Source organism: Fringilla coelebs (assembly GCF_963513975.1).
Source record: "Fringilla coelebs genome assembly, chromosome: 25".
Taxonomy (NCBI): Eukaryota; Metazoa; Chordata; class Aves; order Passeriformes; family Fringillidae; genus Fringilla; species Fringilla coelebs.
In genome coordinates this window covers 939,750-961,329 of record NC_140051.1, presented here as the reverse complement: position 1 = coordinate 961,329, position 21,580 = coordinate 939,750, and the positions used below count along the sequence as shown (strand labels likewise).

At 54.4% G+C, this 21,580-nt stretch overlaps 2 protein-coding genes across 5 annotated transcripts in view; one reads left to right on the top strand and one right to left on the bottom strand.

The window, feature by feature from the left end:
* Positions 1-146: 146 nt before the first annotated feature.
* Positions 147-7,302, bottom strand: PAFAH1B2 (platelet activating factor acetylhydrolase 1b catalytic subunit 2). The gene is made up of 6 exons (XM_084221553.1): positions 7,205-7,302; positions 6,069-6,156; positions 5,496-5,585; positions 4,590-4,706; positions 4,224-4,346; positions 147-3,662 (listed from the first exon to the last, which is right to left on the bottom strand). Exons 1-6 carry the CDS (start codon positions 7,234-7,236, stop codon positions 3,384-3,386), a joined length of 729 nt encoding a protein of 242 aa, XP_084077679.1. The 5' UTR covers positions 7,237-7,302; the 3' UTR covers positions 147-3,383.
* An 802-nt stretch (positions 7,303-8,104) lies between these two features.
* The window catches only part of SIK3 (SIK family kinase 3), a 69,328-nt gene continuing 55,852 nt past the window's right edge, over positions 8,105-21,580 (top strand). For all 4 annotated transcript variants that reach the window (XM_084221640.1, XM_084221641.1, XM_084221639.1 and 1 more), the window contains exon 1: positions 8,105-8,312. In XM_084221640.1, coding sequence (XP_084077766.1) covers positions 8,118-8,312 — 195 coding nt within the window. In that variant the 5' untranslated portion in view covers positions 8,105-8,117. The remainder of the gene's footprint in view (positions 8,313-21,580) is intronic.

Sequence of the window (21,580 nt, the reverse complement as noted above, 5' to 3'; positions counted from 1 at the left end):
ATCCGGGACCGCTTCCTGCTCTGCTCCAGGGGACAAACGCCACGAGACAAGGCACTGCTGCTATTGTGCACTTTATTTCTCCGGGCCCTCCTGTCCCCGAGGATCCCACAGCTTGGACAGTCTGCCCATGGTTTCCAGGTGCAGGTGGTGGCGCTGGCGGCAGATGGGACAACCTCAGGGACAGACATGCGGGAAGAGAAGCAGAATTCCAGCCGACTCCTCGGCCCTGATGGAAGTCGAGTCGCCTCTTGCAGGATGGCTGTGAGCAGGATTGCGTGGGGATGTGCATTCCCTGTTTGTTCCAGGGCCATTTTAGATCAATCTCTCAGGAATCCAACACAAGCCGATGTCCTGTCGAGGGCCAAAATAAACCAGTCCCCTTCACCTGCAGCACCGTGCTCACAGGTTTGGGTGCAGCACCCAGATCTGCACGGGGAAAGGAGGAAAAACAGACAAAACCAGCCCCAAACCGAGTGGGGGAAAGCAGGAATTAAACGAGGAGCAAGGATCTGGCTGAGCACAACTCCCAGAGGCAGGGAGGACCCGCAGTGGGAGCTTCGGCAGCACCTGCCCGGCCCCATGGAGAGCTCCAGGAGTGACCGAGACGGGGCAGGAGACGGCTGGGCACACACACACACACACAGGCTGCGACACGGTGGGTGAAACATTGACATTTATATTGAAATATGCACTAACAGTGACTTCTACCAGCCGATGCATTTTTGCCAAAGCAGAATCACAAAGGTTGTGTCCCGGGGAAGGCTTGGGGCAGTGGGTGGGCAGAGAGGGGAGGTATGGGGGCCTCCCCACTCCTGCCTCACCCTCCCCCAGCACCTCACAAGACTCTGTCATTTCACATCTTTTGTTTGTTTTCCTCTCTGCTGCATAAACACAAAACTGGACACGCTCACTCAGAGGAGGCCACAACTCCAGCCCAGCCCGTCCCGAGGGACATCCAGAGCTGGAGCTGAAGTTTTCTCATAGGAGGCACTCGGATTTCAGCATGGGGTGAGCAAGAGGCAGAACCCCTCTTGCCCACCACACCTCTCAGGTGAGCAGGGCAGTTTCCTGCCAGGCAGCAACAAGCAGAGCCAAGAGCACTGAACCAGCACAGAGCATGGCACCTCAGCAAGCCAAGCCTAAGCAGAGCCAGCAGAGCCTCCCTGGTGACACCAGAGCCTGCCAAATTCCCCGGGCCACTCGGCACCCTGCCCACGGGGCTGGCTCACAGCGAGCACAGGGTGCTGAGCAGTCAGAGCTTTACTGCAGAGTACATTCCTGGTTAGCATCTCTTCAGCCAAATGCAGCAGCAGCAGCAGGGAGGGAAGGGAGCAGGGATGCAGAGATTAAACTAGCACACAGCCTTTTCGCACAAGCCTGGAGATGGAAAGCTCTCAGGGAGCAAGAACGGGTTTTATCCTGGCTCCCTGAGGGGGCTGGGGATGGGATAAACCCTTCCCCAGGAACTCTCCACTGCACTGTACTTTTAACATTTGATTTTCCACTTGCCCTTCCCCAATATTTCCAGCCAGAAGCTTATGGGAAACATGAGCAGTGTTCTCTCAAAGCCTGCCCTGCAAGGCCGTGGAGCTCCAGGGAGCAGCACCCCTGGTCTGGATCATGGGGGTAGGATGTGATCCCTCCTCTCCCATGGCACTCTGCAGCTCCCTGTCTGATCCTGGCCAGGGGAATGCTTCACCTTTCCTTCATCTGTGTGTAGATCACATATACTGGAAACAAAACACACACTATGCATGCAATCCAGGCAGGAATCCTGCTATGATCAAACCTACAGGAGGAGGGGGATGAGGTGGGACGTTAGGGGATTCCTCAACGCTAGGTCAGTTACACACCAGCCCCTTGGCTACAGCAAAGGGCAGACAGACTATGTACAGTACCTATGGGCTTCAGCAAAGCCACCTGACACCTGAACACCCCTCCCTTGGAGCACGGAGTGAAGCTCTCTGTTCCTCCCAGGATTACCTGCCTGGCATCCCACGGGAAGCACAAACCCAGTGTGGCACCACTGAGCTCCAGCTCCAGCAGGTAAGGCAGGGAGGAAGAGATTTGGTTTAAAATAGGTTATTTGCAAGTTATCAATTCATCTAGGGCTCTGCCTCTTGGCTCCAAACCGCTTCTTTCTGGAAGAGAAGCTCTGAGTTTGAAATGAAAAGTTGTTTCGCTACAACCAGCCCTCTGAACTACAAACCAAACCAAAACCCCACTGAGCCACAGCCCTTTAGGAGGGCACCTGCCCCTCTGACTCCCTTGCTCGAGGTGAGGAGCAGTGTCCAGGGCAAGAGAAGCTATGCCTTAACTCTAATTTTTACTCTAAGAGGCTGTAGTTGCTCAAATAAAATGTTTATACAAGTAAACCAGTAGTGATAAGGAAATATACACCTTGGGATCTGTAAAGCTTCAGTGATTTAGGCCTTGCAGCCAGGGGCTCTTCATGTGGGTTTGCTTTAGAAAAAAAAAAAAGGATGTAACAGTCATACTTGATAAAAAAATAGAAAAACAACTGCAAAGAGCCCTGGCACCTCAGAGGGATGTCTGTCAGTTCCAGAGGAGTGAGGAGGTGACTGCCAATTACTGGATCATTAAAATCCTACACTGAGCAACTGCTAAAAGCCAGCAACATCACGGGCAGCAGGAGCAGGGGCCAGCAGCAGCACCCAAATGGGAGCATTCCCAGGAGAGCTGCGTGGGAGGGAAGGTGCCCCTGCTAGCAGGACTGGGGAAACGAGCACAAGACAAGCACTGGGGAGTGTTACATGAGTTCAGGTAACTGTTCGCTTCTTTAAATTTCTGAATTCCAGTTTCAAGCTGCTTCAGAAAGGAGTGAGAAAGCAACACGTGTCATTTAACCCCCCCTCAGTAAAACAAACAAACAACAAACAAACAAAAAAATACCCAAACAAAAAAACCCAAAACCGCCTAAAAGGTGGAACCGAGTTTGGAAAAATGCATCTGTTCTGGCTTTTGCAAGTGGAATGTGATTCTTGTTCCCAGGCAAATACACAGAGCATGATGGCTGCAGCCAGGAACGGGCTGTCGGACAGGCTACAGGGGGTCTAGGACAAGCACGGGGCAACAAGACATGAGAGGGGCACAGAGTGACAGTCCTGTTCTCGTTTTAAATGAGGAATGGTTTAAAAGTAAAACTCTTCTTCAGCTAATTTCCTCCTGCAATAAAACCAACCCAGCCGGCCCTCGTATGTACAAGACCAGTTAAACATGAGCCTTCCCCCTCAAAACACTAGGTACGGACATCCGGTAACATTCTACAATGGAAAGTGCTTTAAGAAAGAAGGATTCTGTAGTGCCAGTGACAGAACTGATCTGATGGGCTGGATGATGCTCTCCACGCTGACAGCAGCGACTCAGGCCAGGGCAGCTCGTTTCTCCTCGGGGGTCTCCTCCAGCAGCTGCATGATCAGTTCGTGGAGGGGCTTGCAGACCTTGGCGTAGCCCCCGCCCGTCAGGTGCAGGAAGTCGAACATGTCGTGGTAGGAGATGGTGCCATCCGAGTGCACGAAGCCCACGTCCACGTCCAGCAGCTGCACGTTGGGCAGTTTGGGCAGCGAGGCTTTCAGCAGATGGTTCACCTTGGCGTTCTTCTGCCGCAGCGGGTTTGGCTTCTCTCCACGAGGTAGCAGGCCCTGGCACGAGAGGAGGCAGAAAAGAGCTTTGATGCCCTGATGGCATCAGGAGCCCTGCTTTCCCTTCCAGTTTGGGCTGCCTGTCAAGATTTAGGATGTCTGTGACAAGAGGAAATCATCCCTTGAATCGGAATTTGTCCATTCAGGGCTAATGTGAAATGCAAGTGAAGGAGCCAGATGAGCTCCAAGCACTGACTGGCAGGGAAACTGCTTTCTTTTATTTTTTAAATGTATCAGCTTGTGCTCTTTCCATACACTTTCAGCTCCTCAGCAAGACAGGCAGCAGCTTCCTCAGGACAAGGAAGCCAACTAGGATTCCCAATGCCAACTGGGATTTGGGCATCTATTTTCCCCTCACAGGACCTCTTCAGCAACATGAATAAGTGGGATAGTTACTGGGAATGAGTCCACCCAGCTCTAGAAGGGCCAAAGGAGGGCTCCTGCAAAGCCAAGCCAGCGAGGGGAGGCACAAAGCAGAGGGCAGATCAGGGGACTGCCCTCCCAGCACCACCCAGTGACTCCCAGTGAGGCAGAGGCACAGCCCAGGGAGCAGGGACGTACCAGCACAATCACTTTGGCCTGTGGCTGCTGGGTGTTTATCAGGCGCACGATGGCCTCGATTCCCCCTGCGACTTCTTCTGCTGTGTTTTCATGGTTATTTGTTCCAACCCAAACAACAATGACCTGCAAGGAGAGAAAAATGTTTGCAGCTTTTCCAGAGCCAAGTGGTAACAGGGCTGATGACCCTGAAATCCCTGCATAAACATCATCTGTGGCCAGAGGGCTGCAGGGAGAGTCAGGCTTAAGAGTTCAGCCCCGGGGTTGGCACTGCCCACTGCCCTCAGGGAAGGCACTTGTGCCAGGCCTGCAGCTGCAGGTGACCTTCACTGCACACCGGGATACCCTCACTAGCTCTGCAGCTCCTACCTTGGGTTTAATGTTCTCCAGTTCACCGTTCTTCAGTCTCCATAGAACGTGGCCCGTGGTGTCTCCACCAATCCCAAAATTCAGTGCATGGAGCGGTGAGAAGAGCTCTCGCCAGATCTGCAAGCAGAAACCAATGTGCTGCTTCAGAGCAGCATCCTGCCTGTGAGGCAGAGACACCACACGGTGTCCTCAAGGTCACTGAGGGCAGCCACGAGCCCTGCTCTGAAAACTGTCTCCACAAAGGGCACTTAGACAAGAACGAGGTTTTATGTGGAGTCAGAAGAGATGGAGCTGCTGAGGTTCAAGCTCTCAGACCTGGCACAAAGAAAGGAAAGATCTCTGGAGCAGTGATTTGCTGTACTCATCAGAGTGCTGATCGATAGCAGACCACGGTGTCCCTAAGCACAGGGCCTTTGAAGAAGGAGTCTATGACCTGATTAAATCCTTCTCATCCCCAGGTAACAAAACTAGAACAAAGGGAGGCAGCTCTTGCAGAACAAAGCTGCTCAGCTGCCACCACGTCAGAAGAGAACTCTTCTTCCCCTCAATAATTTTAGGGAGGAAGCAGTGGAACAATGCCCCTGGCACCCTGAATTCTACGGACTAAGGGTGTGCAGCCACAGGGAACTCGATGGCCCGCAGGAGGCTGGGATCTGAGAGCTGAGGGGCTGTGCACGTGTGCCAAACTGCAGGCAGCCGGTCCTGGCCTCAGAGAGGGAGGCAAAAGCAGCCAGGAAAAGCAGTGTCCAGGCCCTGGGGAGTTCAGGAAGCAGGGCAGGAGGGCCTCAGGAGATGGCAGTGAAAACGGGAGCAGTGGAAGTCATCAGTGTTACACAGGATCAGCCACTGGGTTAGAGAGGGATGCTCCAGCTGCTCCACCCCACCCCACCCTCCCTCCCTCCCTACCTCGTACTGCTGTAGCAACTGCACCATGGAGTCCCCCACGAAGAGCACGTCGGGCTCCTTGTCCTTGCAGTCCAGGACAAACCGATTGTGCTGCCAAAGAGAGCGACAAGGTGAGCTCCAGGTGACAACTGCCCCGGGGCACCCACCCCTGCTGCAGGACAGGGACAGCTGCCCAGCCACTTCCCCTCTGACATGCCCTCCAGCACCCCTGCTGGCATTAACCCCTGAGCTGCTGGACACTGCTCCCAGCTCCACAACCCCGTTGGATGAAACTTGGCGTGGTTTAGTTCATGGCCATTGCTCCTTGTCCTGTCACTGAGCAGAGTCAGGCCCCATCTTCTGGAGATTTTGTGTGGATTGATAGGATCCCCTCTGTCTTCTCAGGACTAACCCAGCTCAGCTCCTGCAGTCACTCCTCATCAGAAAGACCCTCCAAAACTCTCTTCCTTTGCTCCATCATGGCAGAACACACAGCTGTGACAGCTGCCAGCTCCAGGCTATCGTGACCTCAGGGTCCCAAGTGTGGCCTGGCCCAACACTCCCCAGTAAGGAGGATCCCCCTGCCAGCCTTACCTGTGACATCCACCTGTCATCTCCCTGAATGTCCTCAGCGGCGTGTGGAACTGCTGCCGGGTTGGAGTCCCCCATGCCCATCCTGTTCCTGTGGGAAGAACAGCTCACAGCCACTGCTCCAGCAGCTCCCACAGCAGCAGGGCTGGCAAAGGGCTGCTGGAATCCGCTGCACACAACTCCTGCCTGCTCCTGTGCCTGCTGGCAGCTGGCTGAGCACAACAACACGGATGTTGCTCCATGCCAGAGTGACTCTGCAGCACCATTCCCCTGGAGCCAGGCCCCAATGGATGCCCCAGCACAGAGAACAAAGCCCAGCTCCGAGGATGCTCTGCAGCCCCACACCTGAGCCACGAGGGCTTTAATCGCTCAGCAACAACGGCTGAGACTGCCAGGATAAATCCCTATTAGCACCCAGGGATCCAGCTTACAGCTGCTGAGCTGCACAGTCCAGGTGGATAATCTGGCTCTGGGAGCAGCACAGCGTGGTGGGATTGATCCCATTGATCCCAGAACCGTTACAGATCGGGAGGGATCTCTGGAGATCGTCCAGTCCATCCCCCCTGCCAAGGCGGGGCCAGCTGGAGCAGGTGACACAGGAATGCATCCAGGCGGGTTTGGAGTGTCCCGAGAGGGAGATGCTCATCTCCCTGGGCAGCTGTTCCAGCGCTCTGCCGCCCCCCACGGAAAGAAGTTCCTCCCCACGTTGAGGTAGAATTTGTATCTTAGTTTATGGCCCCTGCTCCTTGTCCTGCTGCTGGGCATCACTAAAGAGAGTCTGGAAGCATCCTCTGGCGCTCCCTGGAGATATCTGTACGGATCGATGGGATTCCTTTCTCCAGACTGACCAGGCCCAGCTCTCCATCTCCCCATCACAGAGATGCTCCAGCCCTTCATCATCCTTGCACATCCCGGAGGATCTACAGCGGGAAGAGCAGCGGGACGACCCTTCCCGCGGCCGCCGTCCGCAGCCCACCGCGGCGGGCTGGGCTGGGCTGGGTCGGGCCGGGCTGGGCTGGGCTGGCAGGGCGGGGCGGGCACCCCCCGCGGCCCCCTCCCCTTCCTCCTCCCGCCGCCCCGCGGCCCCGCCGGTGCTGGCGGGCGGGCGCCGCCCCGCCCCGCGGTGCCCCCGCACTCACGGCGGCTGCGGCTCCTTCCCCCGCGACTCCATGGCGGGCGCGTCCCCTCCGCTCGGCCCCGCGCCTGCGCCGCTTCCGCTTCCGCTTCCCCGCGCGCGCCCCGGCCGCCGCTTCCGCCCCGCGCCCGAGGAACTCCCGCCTCCCCGCCGTGACGTCACGGCAGCGCTCCCGTGACGTCACGCTGCGCCGAGGCGAAGCGCCACCCAGGTGGGGGGTGATGGAGTCACTCCCTGACGGAGTGATGTCACGAGGAATCCTTTTCCTGTTTATCGTGGGTTTCACCCTAAAACCACGGTACCTCCCGCCCCTCGGCATGACGTCATTCTACTGCCCCTGACGTCATTCTGCCCTGCATGTGCGGGGTCCCTGATGTCCCTACAAGGAATGATGTCACAAGAACAAGTTTGCAATTACCGTGGGATCTGCCCCAAAACTGAAGCAGCTCCCTGGCCCCCGGGGCCACCAAATGGGGCGGTCTCACCATGACATCATTCAGCTATCCCCACTGGAGAGTGACGTCAGACTCATCTCCCGTATCTCACCGGTTTCTCCCCAAAACCGCAGCACCAACCGCCCGCCGCAGCCCCTCTCCATGACGTCATTCTCCTGCCGAGATGACGCGTGACCCGGGTGTATGTGAGCGGGGGAGGGGGGGGATGCCGTCCGTGATGGCGTGACGTCACGCGCGGCAAGTTTCCCGTTTCCCGCGGGTTTCTCCCCGAACCCGCAGCGCGCGCCTTTCTCCGTCGCCGCCGCGCGGGGGCGCCCGCCGCGGCCCGCGCGCCGTGACGCGAGCGGTGGCGTCAGAGCGCCGCCCCCGTCGCCATGGCAGCCGCCCGCCCCCCGGCGCCCCCCCGCGGATGAGCTCACGCGGTGCCGCAGCCCCGCGGGGGGGTTCGCTCCGCGCGACAAGATGGCGGCGGCGGCTGCGGCGGGAGGAGGCGGCGGAGCGGGGGCTCCCCCCGCGGCCCCCCGGCTCTCCCCGGCCCCGCCGCCCCCGCGGCCCCCCGGGCCCGCCCGCATCGGCTACTACGAGATCGAGCGCACCATCGGCAAGGGCAACTTCGCCGTGGTGAAGCTCGCCACGCACCTGGTGACCCGCGCCAAGGTGAGTCCCCCGCGGGGGTCGCGGCGCCGGCCCGGTGAGCGGCGAGGGCGCGGGGAGCGGCCCCGAGCCCCCCCTGCCGCGAGCGGGCGCTGCCGGGGAGCGGGGCCGCTGTCACGGGTGACACGGGTGTCCCCGCGGGTCCCGTGGCACCGGGATAACGTGGAGGTGGAGCGGGGGGATGCTCCCGCGGTACCCGGGGATGCTCCCGGCCAGCCGCGGGGACGCGGAGGGCAGGTGGGGGACAGGTCGTTTCTCACCGAGACGGTGGGGATCGATCGTGGCCGAGCCCTCAGGGCCGTGGGAAAGCGCAGGGAGCAGCGCGAGGAAGGAAGGGCCTCCCCAGGGAGCGGCGGATCCAGGTGGATCCAGGTGCGGCCGCGCTGCCAGGTGAGCCCCGGAACACGGCAGGAGATCCGGGTGGATCCCGGCACGGGCGAGCCCTGGAGCGCGGCAGGAGATCCGTGAGGAACCGCACTGTCGCCGCTGTGCTCCCGGTGGTGCCGGTGACACCGAGCTCCCGGGCACGGCTCGTCGTGCTGCATGCAGCAGTGCCGGCCCGGGATGTCCCCGGAGCTGCGGCAGGAGCGGGGCTGGCATGGGCAGGCAGCAGACAGGCCTGAACCAAAGCCCTGCGCCTGCCCTGTGCTTGGCTCCGCGCTGGCTCCTTGGAAGCGCTGCAGAGGGAGGATGGTGTTGGCTGGCCTTGTCTCTCTGTCAGTTCCTGGGGTTGTCCCTCTGTCAGTTCCCGGGGTTGTCCCTCTGTCACTTTGAAGGATTATGCCTCTGTCACTTTCTGGAGTTGCCCCTCTGTCACTTTCTGGGGTTGTCCCTCTGTCACTTTCAGGGATTATGCCTTTGTCACTTTCTGGTTGCCCCTCTGTCAGTTTCAGGAGCAGCATTGTTTTGAAACAGGAGGAGAAATCCGCCATCGCCTTGGTTTGTTGGAGCTCTGGCTCTTTGCCCGGATAATAAAGTGAAATTAATTTCAGGGGCTATTTAAACATCAGTTATAACACCTCCTGGACAGTTCTTTTCAGAGCTGGGCTGTATTTGCCTGCCCTGACAGCTATTTTGTGCCTGCAAGTGCTCGATGCCACAATTAAACCTGCACTAGAGGTGCTCTGTGCTCTTGTTCTCCCCATGATGAACCTGAACCTTGCTGAGAGTAACAGTGATGGGTTTAGGTGCTCTGAGTGCAGGGCACTGACCCCACTGAGTGGAGATCACTCCTGGAAAAGGAGGAATCTAGCTCCAAACTCCTTTCCTGTTCCTGTTTCCAGATTCCCTCCTTGGGTCAAGGTTTCTTCTCAGTGGTGCTGACTCTGAAGTTTCAAAATAACAAAGCAGAGACCATCTTTTGTGCAGGAATAGTTTTGTCCGAAGAACGGCAGAGTACACACACAGATTTTGCCTGGAAATTGTGTTCCAGGTTTACAGCGCCAAGGCTGGATTTTGCACATTGGCTTTGGGTGATGGAAGGGGATACTAGGCTTGGAAAGCTTTGCTTTACAGCAGTGTACACTCATTCCTACTGCCCTGGAGTGGCCAAGGGGGGGCTGTGGAGTTCAGGAAGCAGCTTTCTGGTGGGATGGTGAGGTTCTGGGGGCTCTGGAGCAGCAGCACGTTCCCTACATGAAGGAGATCCAGTCCCTGTCCCTCTGAACTCTGGGGGCTCCCCTAGCCTGGGGAAATACCTGTGCTGGAACAACTGCCATCTGTTCAGCTGAGCTGGGATAGCTTGGAGCTGAAACTTGACCTGGAAGCTTTCTTAAGTCCGAGGTCAGGTTTCCTTTCAAATCCCAGCCTCTGGAGAGGAGTGCGAGTGAATGGATTGGATTCTGCTTGCAGACCCTGAGCACTGTGGGCTCAGTACTTTTCCTTCGCTGACAGAGCTGTTGCTGTTGGCTCTGGGAGAGGAGTGGGGAAGGAGAAAGGAGCTGCTTAGTTCAGGCTCTGGGACTCATGAGATTAGAGGGGAGGTGTTGATGTAAATGCATTGGAAAAGCCAAATCCTTATGGGGAAGCGTTTTTGACTGGCAGCAGAAATACAAAATAATGCTACTGCGAGCTTGTCTTCATCACAGTTACACTTTTAACACTTTGACTTAATGGAAACAACTTGGAAGCGAGTGAAACCTTGGCAAAATGGTCCCATTTAGGGATCTGAAAGAATTCTTTGATCACGAAACGCAAGCGCAGCCCGGTTGCTGCCTGTGCTGGCAGCCCCTTCCTGAGGTGATCCTGCTCTCCCAGTAGTAGCTGCGTAAGAGAACCGGGCAGCTCAAATATAGCCACCAAATCCCTGCACAAACTTGACCCCGTGTCACATTCTCTTAGAGAAAAGCGGGTTTGCTCGTCACGGCCCCTCCTTGGGAACCGCGCTCCTGCACCGTCTCAGACGGAATTCCGCTGTGAGTGTCTGTGTGAGCTCGGAAATTGATGTACCCCGTGATTTGGGGCCTTTTCCAGAAGGTGGAATTAGTGACGGTGTGGGCTGGTGCCCATTGCTGAGCCTGGAGTTAGAGGTGGTCTGTGGATGGGTGCTGGATCCTGTTTTCCTTTCTGACGGACATTTACCAGGTCAAATGGACTTTGACATGACAGCTCGAGATAACAGCTGGAGCATTCCTGGCTTGTGTCCCCTTTTCCCTAAAAAGAGAAGCAGAGGGTAGTTGGGTCCTGATCTTAAAGGACTGAGATTTTTTTCCTGGCCCTTGAGAAGTTGAGCACTGCATTTGTTTAGAGAGAGGAGCAGAGCGCCCAGCCCTGCTGGGCTGGCACGTTCTGCTGACACCGAACGTTGCAGTTTACACAGAACTGCATTTCAGGAGCTGAATGTGGGTCAGCAGTGCTGGGGACACTGAGGAAGGGGAATGTTAATCATCCCAAAGGGCAGGAGGCCTGTATTCATAATTGTCTCCGCTGGAGCCGATGGAATAGAAGGGAACAGTCTGCAATTTACGTATTAACCAAGGCAGCAATTTACATTCAGTCCCTGCCCATGCAAAGTTGGACTCTTGTGCTCTGTCAGAGCTGCTCTGATGGCTGGGCAGGAGCTGGAGCCACTGCTCTGACCTGGATGAATTGGGCACCTGCGGGATACCTTGCTGCATCCCTGCTTCTGTCCCCCTTCCTTTTGTCTCTTGTCATCTTTTACAAGAAACCCTTGTTTCTGTGCTAAAAATCTTCAGAGTGACCTGCTGAATGAATTGTTTTCCAAAGAATTTCCATTTATAAATCATCCAAGTGACTTCATTAGAATTCCAGCTCTGTTCAGGCGGTGGGGTTGTTTTTAATGCCACATTTTTTCATAAGGGCTGGTCAGGGAATGTTGGTGAGTGTGCCAAGGAGCACATACCTTATGTTCCCATGCCCTTTGGGTGCTGTGTTTGAGCCTTCACTAGCTGTTGGGGCTGAGGAGGACAAACAGGGACGCTGTGGTCACTGGGCACTGCTGAGAGCTCTCTGCTGTCCTGGTTCCATCTCTTCCATCAGCTCCATGTGGCTGGAGATGCAGCTGGAGCGCGGATCAGCACGTACCTGCCGTGGCTGTACTGTTCTCATAGAGTGTTTCACTGGGAGATAGGTGTCACTTTCATGTCCATCTTTCTCTGAAATGGGATTGACAGTCCTGGGAGAACACAGCTCCTTCCCAAGTGCAGTGATCTTCCTGTGGTGCTGCCTTCGCTTCTTGAGGGCTGGTTGTCAACTTAGGTTTGAGTTAAATTTCAGTAATATGTGGATGGGCGAAGCTCAGAGCACGTTTCACTGGCTGTCTGTTGTGAGATCCAGTTTAAGGGGTACCTGGAGTTGTTTTAGTGGGTAATAACCCAAATCCATGATGCTTTAATCCTTGGCAGAACACAGCCCTTCTACCAGCACAAGCACAACTGCAGAAAGGCTAGAATTGAGCTGATTTCTTTTGAGGTTTTTAGGGAGCTAAGCCTTTTCTGGAGAATGGGAGGCAGCTCTGCCCTCACTGGGAGAGGACATTCCCTTCCATGAGAGAACAGGCTTAGTTTCTGTGGTTTGTCTTTGGGTGAGTTGGAAACATCAGTGGAACGTATTTTTCACCAGAGTTCTTGGAGGTGGGCAGTGTGGCACTGGAACCCAGGATGGAGAGGGGGCTGGCACACTTCATGGGGAGCTGGGCTTTGCCCTGAGAGTGCTCAGGCTTGGTTTGGTACACTGGGAGTGCTCAGGCTTGGTTTGGTACCCTGGGAGTGCTCAGGCTTGGTTTGGTACCCTGGGAGTACTCAGGCTTGGTTTGGTACGCTCCGGTCTCTGAGCACGGCGGCTCCAGGACTTGCCTGCATTTCTCTGCTCAGATGCAGAGTGCTCTCAGCCCAGAGGGTGGGAGAGCCTTGGTGGCTCTCTGTCCTGCTCTGACTGTGCTGCAGCGAGGCACATGGCTCTGGGCTGACTGAGGGCTGCTCCCTGCAGCTTGCCTGTGTGATAAGCCCCGTGCCAGCGTGCCCTGACTCATCGGCCTCGTGTCAGGTGGGATTGTTCAATACTGGTGCCACACATTTTGTAATGATCCACACCTGATCACCTTTCATCAGTCATTTTCCTTTTCTTTTCCAGTGTTTGGTGGTGCTTCACCTGTCCTGCTTGTTATTTCTCCTGGCCATAAGGAAAGCTGATGCTGTGGATGGCTAATTCCTCAGGCAGCATGATCCTGCTGCTCACAGGGCCTTTGTTCTCTTCGCTTGTGTGCTGCAGGAGAGTTGTATTTTAGTTCTCATTTGGAGGGGAGATTTAGCAAAAGCCTAAAAGCTAGAAATGAACTTTGGCTAAGCAGAGTTGCCACAGTGAGGATAAGAGGGAATATTTCCTAAAACCTCAGAGAGCCATTGCCTGTATCAACTGTGGGCTGAAGTACTGACATTTTATGTTTCATTGCAGTGTTGTTCTTGCTATAGCAAATAACATTTGATTACCAAGATGTTAATGTCAGAGCATGATTGAATTGGAGAGCAGGCTGCTTCTTGAGATGCTAACAGGTGGAAAGAGGAGAGCCAGCTGACAGTGGGCAGGGTGAGCTGGGGGGCCTGTGGCATGTGTCCTGAGCCTTTCTGGGCAGAGAGAATATTCTAAGAGAGCCAGAATAGTTAATACCTACCTGTCAGCTGTGCAGCTCTTAGCTTATTTGGGGCATGAGGTGGGTACAACTTCTGTACCTCTTCAACCTGGCTGCCTCCCACCTCCTGCCTGGAGTCCCTTTCTCTGGAATATTTGCTGTACCAGAGCTTTGGGGCTGCTGCAGCAGGAGGCAATCAACACCTGATGAACAAGGTGGTAGCACCTTTGGGAGGTACAGAGGCTGCCCTGTGAGGAAAAGCCACTGACAGGAGCAGGAAGGGCTCTGACAGACAGAGATCAGTGTCTCTTTTCCAGGAGGGTCTCACAGAGGTTTGGTGAATGCTGCAGAGGCCTAATGAGGGTTTCTAGAAGCTGTCTCCTCATTTGTGTTTGAAGGAGGAATTACGTGAGAGGGAAATAAGGAAATGGCAGTGTGTTGCTGGGAGACTGGGCTCCTTGGGTATTAGACATTTTCACAGAGAAGCAGCTCTAAGCTCCTTTTTCCCATGTCCTCCCTCTGGGTCCTGTATCAGCCCTGTGCCGTGGCTGTACAGGCTGCTGCCCCTTCTTGCTCTCCCCAAGACGGTTGCATAACAGCTCTGTGTTTATCCTCATGAAAGTAAAGCTTTGGGAAGTTGCTCCAGCATTGCCAGCAGAGTAGAATTTACAGTTTGTGGTGGAAGTTCTCCCTTCCTTTCTGGCTGAAAAGATTCTCATGAGAGTTGTGACTTCTCAGTGTGACCACGGTGGGTCTCTGCCCTGCACACCCCCAGCAAGATGCTGAACCTGCACGAGCAAAGGTTGGACTGGCTTGGAGCTTGCCCAGGTTTAAACAGAGCAATTTGGAGATTCTCTAGTTAAGCCATTGTACCCATTTAATGCATTCAGGGCCTTTCTGCTGATCCCAGGCCAGGGGTTTAATATGCTACATTAACACTTAAATGAAGAAACCACTGAAGGCTGATTCATTATTAGTCATTATATGTCTTTTTCTAGTAATTCTGACCCCAAGTCTCTCTAGTTTAGGCTAAGCCTCGCCCTCTCTGCTAAATGGCTATCAAAAGGGTTCCATGAAAAGGGAATTATGTGGCTTCAGCCAACTTTCAAAGTAGTCGAATCATGCTATCCCACACAAACAAACTCCCACAGCCAGTGGAACTGACACGTTGAGCTCAAAAATAGCCCAGCGTGTGTGGGGGGAGCCGAGCTCAGCTCTGCTCTGCTCATCAGAGGATGGGCAGGAGATCCTGGGGCAGCACAGCAGCAGCAGCAGCAGAGCTGGGTCTCATTGGAGCTGTCGGACCTGGCCGGGTGTTATATTGAGGCTTTGGGTGCTTTCAGAGTGCGTGGTCTGATCCCAGAGAAATGTTGCTGATGCTTCTGGTTTCTTCTCTGCATCCAGTGTAGGGGACAATTTCCAGCCAGGGCAGCTGCAGCTTGGAAGAGCTGCAGGAAAGAGCTGATCCTAGTGCAGTGCAGGTGTGTTGGGAGTGACTCCAGCATCTCTCTGTGCAAGATGTGGAACTTTATCCTGGGAGCTGGGCTTGGGCCTGCACTTTGTGGCTGTAACGCAGTAGCAAGAGTGCAGATGCTCTTCTTGGAGCTGCTTTGGCCATGGAAGGTTTGAAATGAAGGTATAAATGTGAGTATTGGCTCGTGCCCTCAGCTGCACCGTGTGCGGGAGTGGCTGCCTGTGCAGGGTTTGTGACAGCTGTCAGAGGCGAACGTGGCACTGGGAAACCTCCCCATGGGATTTGGGAGCTCCAGTTCCTGAGAACCTGTCTGAAGGAGCAGGTGAGGAAGGTGTGGATGCAGATACAGAAACCAGACGTGCTCTGGCACGGTGCAAGGTGCAGCAGCGGGCTGTGGTTCACCTGGCCTGCATGGCAGTGCTGGGGTCAGCTTGTCCACAGGGTGATTCAGCACAGCCTGCAGCAGGTCAGCTGAGCCATGGACAGAAACTGGCCATGTCCTCCCAGGGCCTGGATTGGGAGCCTAACCAGCTTCCCAAACCCTGCCCTGGCTGCCTAACACTCCTGCTGACAGGAGTGATCTGTGTGTTGAGTTACCGCCTTGATTTGCAGGGGGATGAAGGGACTGGCCTGAGCCAGTGTTGTGCAATGCAGGGGGTGCCTGTTCCCCACGGCCCACTTGGGTGTTGCCATTGCAGCTCGGGATCTCCCCGACGTTCTCCACTCTGCTGCATGGTTTGGCTCTGCCTTCAGCTCCTTAAAGCGTCGGCTGCAGTTATAGAACATTAATTACAGTACATTTGGAAGATGGTTTAGAAGCAAAGGAGTCTGTGGGGTATCAGCGTGCGACTGCGGGCCCGGAGCTGGAGGCCAGCGTGGTTTGACAGGGAGCCAGGCCCAGGACGACTGTCAGAGCTCCATTAGCTGAGCACACGCCTCGGCACCGCTGGGAATACAGAGAACGCGGGGCCGCGGCAGCACATTAAAGTGTTTCAATTAAAGTCTGCATTTGGAGGCTGTGTGCGTCTGCTGCCTTTCAGCAAGCAGATGGATGTTTCTTGTCTCCTTCCAATAACTTTTAAAATGTGGTTGGTCCTGTTGGAAGGAGTTCTGAATGAGAGGGACGCAGCGAGGTGTTTTCAAGGCTGGGGAAGTGTGCGTGGATTTGTGCAGCAGAAGGAAGACACGTTTTTTCCAGCTTTTTCCTTACCTACACAAGTCAGTCTCAGCTTGTCCTGGCTCTTTGGCTGTCTTGGGCTTTCAGCTGTGCCTTTTCCTGCATAACCTCTGTCTGTGCAGAGAGTGTTAATTGCAGGAATACCTTTGGAAGGTGTATGGAGGATAGCAGGGATGGGTGTGTGACAGACCCATGGCCATCACACTGTGGGCACAGGGGGTTTTTTTAAGGCTCTGGGATCTGCTGTCACGTAACCTGAAGCGTTTCTGAGTTTTTTGCCTGCGTTCAGGCTCATCAGGTACTTCCAGGTGTGTTTCTGGCCCCTCTCAGGGACAGTATCTTTGGAGCCCTGAGGCTTCTTGCTGTTGGGCGAAGGCAGCTGCATTGAAGCTGATGCCTAAAAACTAATTGTGGCATTTCGCAACGTGGAGTGTTCCTAATGGAAGGAGTACGTTTATGAGCTGTGTGTCATTGTGTGTGAAGTGTGATCAGATAACACGCTGAATTGCAGCACTGAGCCTAATTGGAGCTGGTTCCTGTCTGTGGAATGGAAGGATGCAGTCTGTTCAGGTGTCATGCTGCTCCTGCAGGCTCGCAGGAGTCTGGAGCGCTGCTGATGCGCAGGGTACCAGGTAGGCAGAGCCTGGTAGATCTTCTGTGATGCAGTCTTCAGACAGTGACAGTGAAGAAATTAGGGGGAAAAAGGCCTCTTGTCACGTGTATATCTAAATTCTTAAAGATGTTTGTCTGTGCCCCTTTCAGCTGAAGTAATTAGTGCTACAGGAAAGGGTTTGCTTTTGTCAGTCACTGTGACAGTGTGATCGTGTCTCTTCATGCCCCAAATTTTCGTTTAAGCTCACAGCACTGGCAGCAGCCAAAGATGAAAAGTATTAGTCTTGGTACTTAGTCCTTCCTCTCTGGATGTGCTTGTAGGAAATCCTCGGGCTGTAATCTTGCGAGTGGCTCTGTCAAGGTTATCAGCCTGGCTGGAGTGCCGCTGACGGACGGGCTCCGGGCAGCCTGCGCGGCTCTTCCCGGCTCCCACCGAGCCAGCGCCGCTGCCGGGAATTGTCCTGGCCTCTCCCCTGCCTTGGACAGAGAGAGCATCATGTGCTGGGTGATTTATGGCAGGTTTGCTGGTTCCCAGGTGGCCGGCAGACAATGGTGCTCTTTTGTTGTAGCCGGTGTCCTGTGCAGCCTGAGGCTGGAGCAGCTGTGGCTGCTTTCAGCAGTTTTGGAGGTCGGAGGATCCCCCCAGCAAACTGATCATGATACAGCTTAGCTTGTGCTCTATTTCTTTGCACATGTACCATTAATGAAATCGAACTGCTCCCCAGCAGCCATGGAGGAGCATGTTCTCAGCTCTACAAAGCCCATCTATGTTCTCCCATCTCTCTGACACAGTGAGGGGGTTGTCAGTCGTACAGCAACTGTTTGTTTTCAAGCACAATCTCATTGGAAACCAATAAAAATCATTCTGATTCATTCTCTGTACAAGGATTTTAATACTTGGCTTCCACGGAGGCTGTTTTTCCCCTGAGCGGCTCTGGGAAGTGTAAGATTTAAAAAAACCCAAAGACTTTTCCTTTCTGCTGGTTAATTCAGCTGGTTTATGTTAGAAACAAAGTGCAGAGTTGGTGGAGAGGGAAATCACGGTCGCTCCCTCCCCCTTGCTGCAGCGTGGGCGTCGTGTGCCCACTGCCCTGGCAGAGCTGAGGTACATGGGGAAACCTGTGCTTAGTCAGAACAAAATATTCATGTGTTTTTCATCCAAGCTGAGACTCCCATTACACAGTAAAATGACAAGTGAAGGCTGACTATAGGTATTTTCCCACTCAGTGGGCGCTTGTGCAGTTTCTGAGTCATCAGCTGACAGTGTGGGCCTTAGTCTCTGCTTTTCCTCGTGTGTGCGTGTGTGTGCTGCTGGTCCCAGTTTGGTCCCACAGACACAACTGGATCCTTGTTTTCACTTACCATTGACACAGTCAGGAATGAATTCAGTCCCTTCATGTGAGCCCAAAGGAAAATGGGGTGGTTTGATGACTGCAATCTGGGATTTGAAATGCACCACCTTCTTTTAAGGTAAGGTGGCATACAGCCCCTGATTAGATCACTGAATTGTCTAGTTCTTTTTTTACTGATGGTCAAATCTGTAGAACTTTCGTAGGGCTTAAAGGCAGATGGGTTTGGGATATTTAGGAGGTGTAACTGAAGTTGCCTGGAGCAGTGCTGCTGGCAGTGACCAGCACGTGGCTGGACCTGCTCCCTGCTCCTGGGGCTGTTGGGGTTCCTTGTTGCTGTGCCGTGGCAGTGAGGTGCAGAGCAGCAGTTGCTTTAGTACAGCAGGAAATTAGTGGGAAAACTAAACGTGTCAGAGCTTTCACCATGGCAACAAAGCCCGGCTGGCTCTCAGCACAGCGAGACAAAAGCGGGTCAGGTCTGCACAGAGCAAGGTGGGAGCCTTCTGCAGGCTGAGTGTCTCCAAACCTGCCCCTTCTTCTGGGGAAAGGGCTGGTGAGGTGACCGACCTCAGGATTTGGAGCTGGGGATTAGAGGTGTGCTCCACTGATCTCATTCTTATGTCATCAAAGCGCCTGACTTGGGAAGTGCCCACAGCCCCAAGGCTGCAGGAGCTCAAGGAGTGTTTGGACAAATCTCTCAGGGGATTCTTGGGGCTGTCCCGTGCAGGGCCAGGAGTTGGACTTCATGGATCCCTTCTGACTCAGGATACTCTATGATTCTGTGCTTTTTGCAGTGGATGGGAATGTTTTCTAAAGGGCACACAGTCACTCTGATTGTTTCCCTTTCCCTGAAACTGTTTGTAAATAATGGAGAGGTTGTAAGTCTGCGTTGTGTGACAGTGCCCAGACACAGTTGCTTAATTCCTCGGCTTTTTCTCTCAGATTTGTGAGCAGCCCAGAGGCTGCACGAGCACTAAGTCACGTTCTGATGGCACACCATCCGTTTGCTTATCTGTCTTCTCATTCCATGGGTTTCAGCATTTTCAGCTCTTTGGTGAGGTCAGCACAGAAGGGGTTGAGGGACAGTGCCAGCGACACGTGGAAGGGCTGTCTGTGCTCTGTCCCCCTGACAGTGTCTCAGTGTGGTTTGGGCGTCCGCAGCCAGGCTCAGCAGCAGGCCCTGAGCGATGCTCCCGCCGTGCTGCTGCTCAGGAGTTGTTTTCCTCATAATTGAGCGGGATATGAAAAGGTTTATGGTTTACAGTTACAGGCGTTGCTCCGGCCAGAGGAACGCCGAAATCGATACGGCAATTACTGCCCGGCCCGTCACGGGTTGTGACTCTCACATGCTTGGGGAGACAAAAGTGGAAGTGGCTGGAGGAGTGCCACCAGCGGGGTGGCCACGGGCTCGCCTCCAAGCCAGGGACGGGGTGCTGGGCAGCATTCCTGAGACAGGGATGGGGTGGCACATAAGGAACTCGCAATTGGGCTGTCAGTTTTGGAGAGCGTGAAAATTAAAAGAGAAAAAAAGTAACTTTAGAAGCGCTCTAAGAGCAAATTTTATACAATTTTCTTGTTCTTGTCATCTTCTCTTTGGATTTGTCATCCAGGCTGGGACTGCGACTGGAGGAGGGTAGTGGCAGCAGTGACCAGGCCTGGGTGGCCCTGGTCGGGAAGCGCCGCTTCCTGCCGGATTTGCATCCCAAGCCCTAAGTCAGCACTTCGGGGCTGTGTGTGGTAGGGTGCCCTGGCTTGTTGGAGTGAGTCATCATTCAAATAGACACCAGAGCAAACGTGCTTGTCCAAACAAGAGCAGCTCTGCAGAGGCAGCGGCTGCTCCGTCTGAGGTGAGCAGCAGAAGGCTTCTTGTTTTACCACCTGCAGGTCTCCCAGGTCCCAGCCCTTGCGCAGTGTCGGTGTGCTAGCACCGCCTTCCCTCCCCGCTGCCTGGAACAAAGCTGGCTTCCTGTGCTCCGAGGTCAGATCCTATCGCCCTGGAGGGAGCAGTGCTTTGGGCCTGGCAGATGTTTTCCTCACCAGGTCCCAGAACAAAGGCTGGTGCACAGTCTGCCATGGTGCCTCCTGCCCCTCGCTGGTGGAAACCTCAGCCGTGCATCGGAGTGTTGGGATTCATGCTAGAATGGATGCTCCAGTGGTTTTGTTGGAATAGGAGAATCAACTCCCAATTAAAATGGTGATTAAGATAGCTTTTTGGTTTTTGCTAGCTGTTTTTTTCTTATCTTAAATGTGTTTGAAGATCTTGAACAGCAATTCCATTCCTCTGTTTGCTTTGATCCTTTGGTTTCAGGAGAGGCTGCGAGCGGCTCTGCAGGAATGGCATGTGTCACAGGAGCGTTGTTTGAGTTCTCTGTGCTCCAAATTCAGGGCTGGAGTAAGAAGTGTTTATGATGTGTGACTTGAGTGAGTCACCTCGAGTCGGAGGCAGCTGTCAGCCACGGGGACCTGCACAGCCCAACCCATGTGCAGTACACCTGGCTGGGGTTATCCCGAGCCGGGCACCTCGCTCAGCAGGCTCCTGGCTGGGCTGCGCTCCTTCTGTCACACAGAAACCATTAAAGCTGTGTGAGAAAAGCACCGTCACCTCAGCTGTGCTCTGCCTCCTGCCATGCTCCTGCCTTGTCACCTTTGGAGGGATTCCTCCCCCGAATGCCCTCCCAAAAGGCAGGAAGAGAGTTGTGCCCTACACAAAGGTGCAGATCAGCTCCTGCTCGCACGGTGCTGCTGCTCTGGCCCCGGCAGCATCCATTTGGGGTGACAACACTGGGTTCCCCGTGTGGGAATCCTTCCATGGAGTTCATTTTCCTCATTGTTGGCAAATTGTGAGCCAAATGTGTACACAGTTTAGAGCAACAACTTCCTATTGACAGTGCTTTCAGAGGAGCTGTTGTTTATAAAGTGAGGGATTTCCAGCTTTGTTTTTCTCTCTCTCCAGTGCAGAGTAAACTCTTGGAATTGAATGTTTCATTTTTCGACTGTTTGATAATAGTTGTTGGATTCTGCTGCCGTTGGTGAAGCCCACAGGCTGAGGGGAAGGCTGAGCTCTGTATTTTGGATGTTTCTAGATCTGTATGCAGTGTAAGTCCTCCGAGGATGGATAGGATCTGGGTAACAAAAGGTGTGTCAGTGGGAAACACGGATGTCCAGCTGAGCCTTACACCTTGGCTCGGTGTGATATCAGTAGAAAGGTCTTGACACAGACCTGACTCTCTCTGTGTTCTAGCTGGAAGAGAAATGGGAACATGAGGAAGAAAGGCAGGAAAATAGATGTATCCCTGCAGTTTGGTGTGTGTGTGCACAGCACAGAGGGCCTGAGCAGTGATGTGCTGCTGTCCCGTGTACTCGGACTCGCTGCTCGCTTTCTTAATCCAGGCACTGCAGGAGCATTGCCAAAAGCTTGGAGGGAAGTGCGGGAGCTGGGATCCATTGAGCTGCTATCAAGCTGGTGTGTACAAAGTACCTTTTGATGCCATTGCCCAGCCAGTTCCATCTGGGTGAGCGGGGCGAGTTCCTCTCTCTGCACAGTTGGGCTTCACGCCAGGGTGTTCCATCTCA

Excerpts from the sequence above, each read along its gene's own strand:
- PAFAH1B2 (XM_084221553.1), bottom strand. The coding sequence starts at position 7,236 with ATGGAGTCGCGGGGGAAGGAGCCGCAGCCGCC. Across the intron at positions 4,707-5,495 it reads AGTTGCTACAGCAGTACGAG|ATCTGGCGAGAGCTCTTCTC; the intron begins GTAGGGAGGGAG and ends TTCTGCTTGCAG. Across the intron at positions 4,347-4,589 it reads TGGAGAACATTAAACCCAAG|GTCATTGTTGTTTGGGTTGG; the intron begins GTAGGAGCTGCA and ends CTCTCCTTGCAG.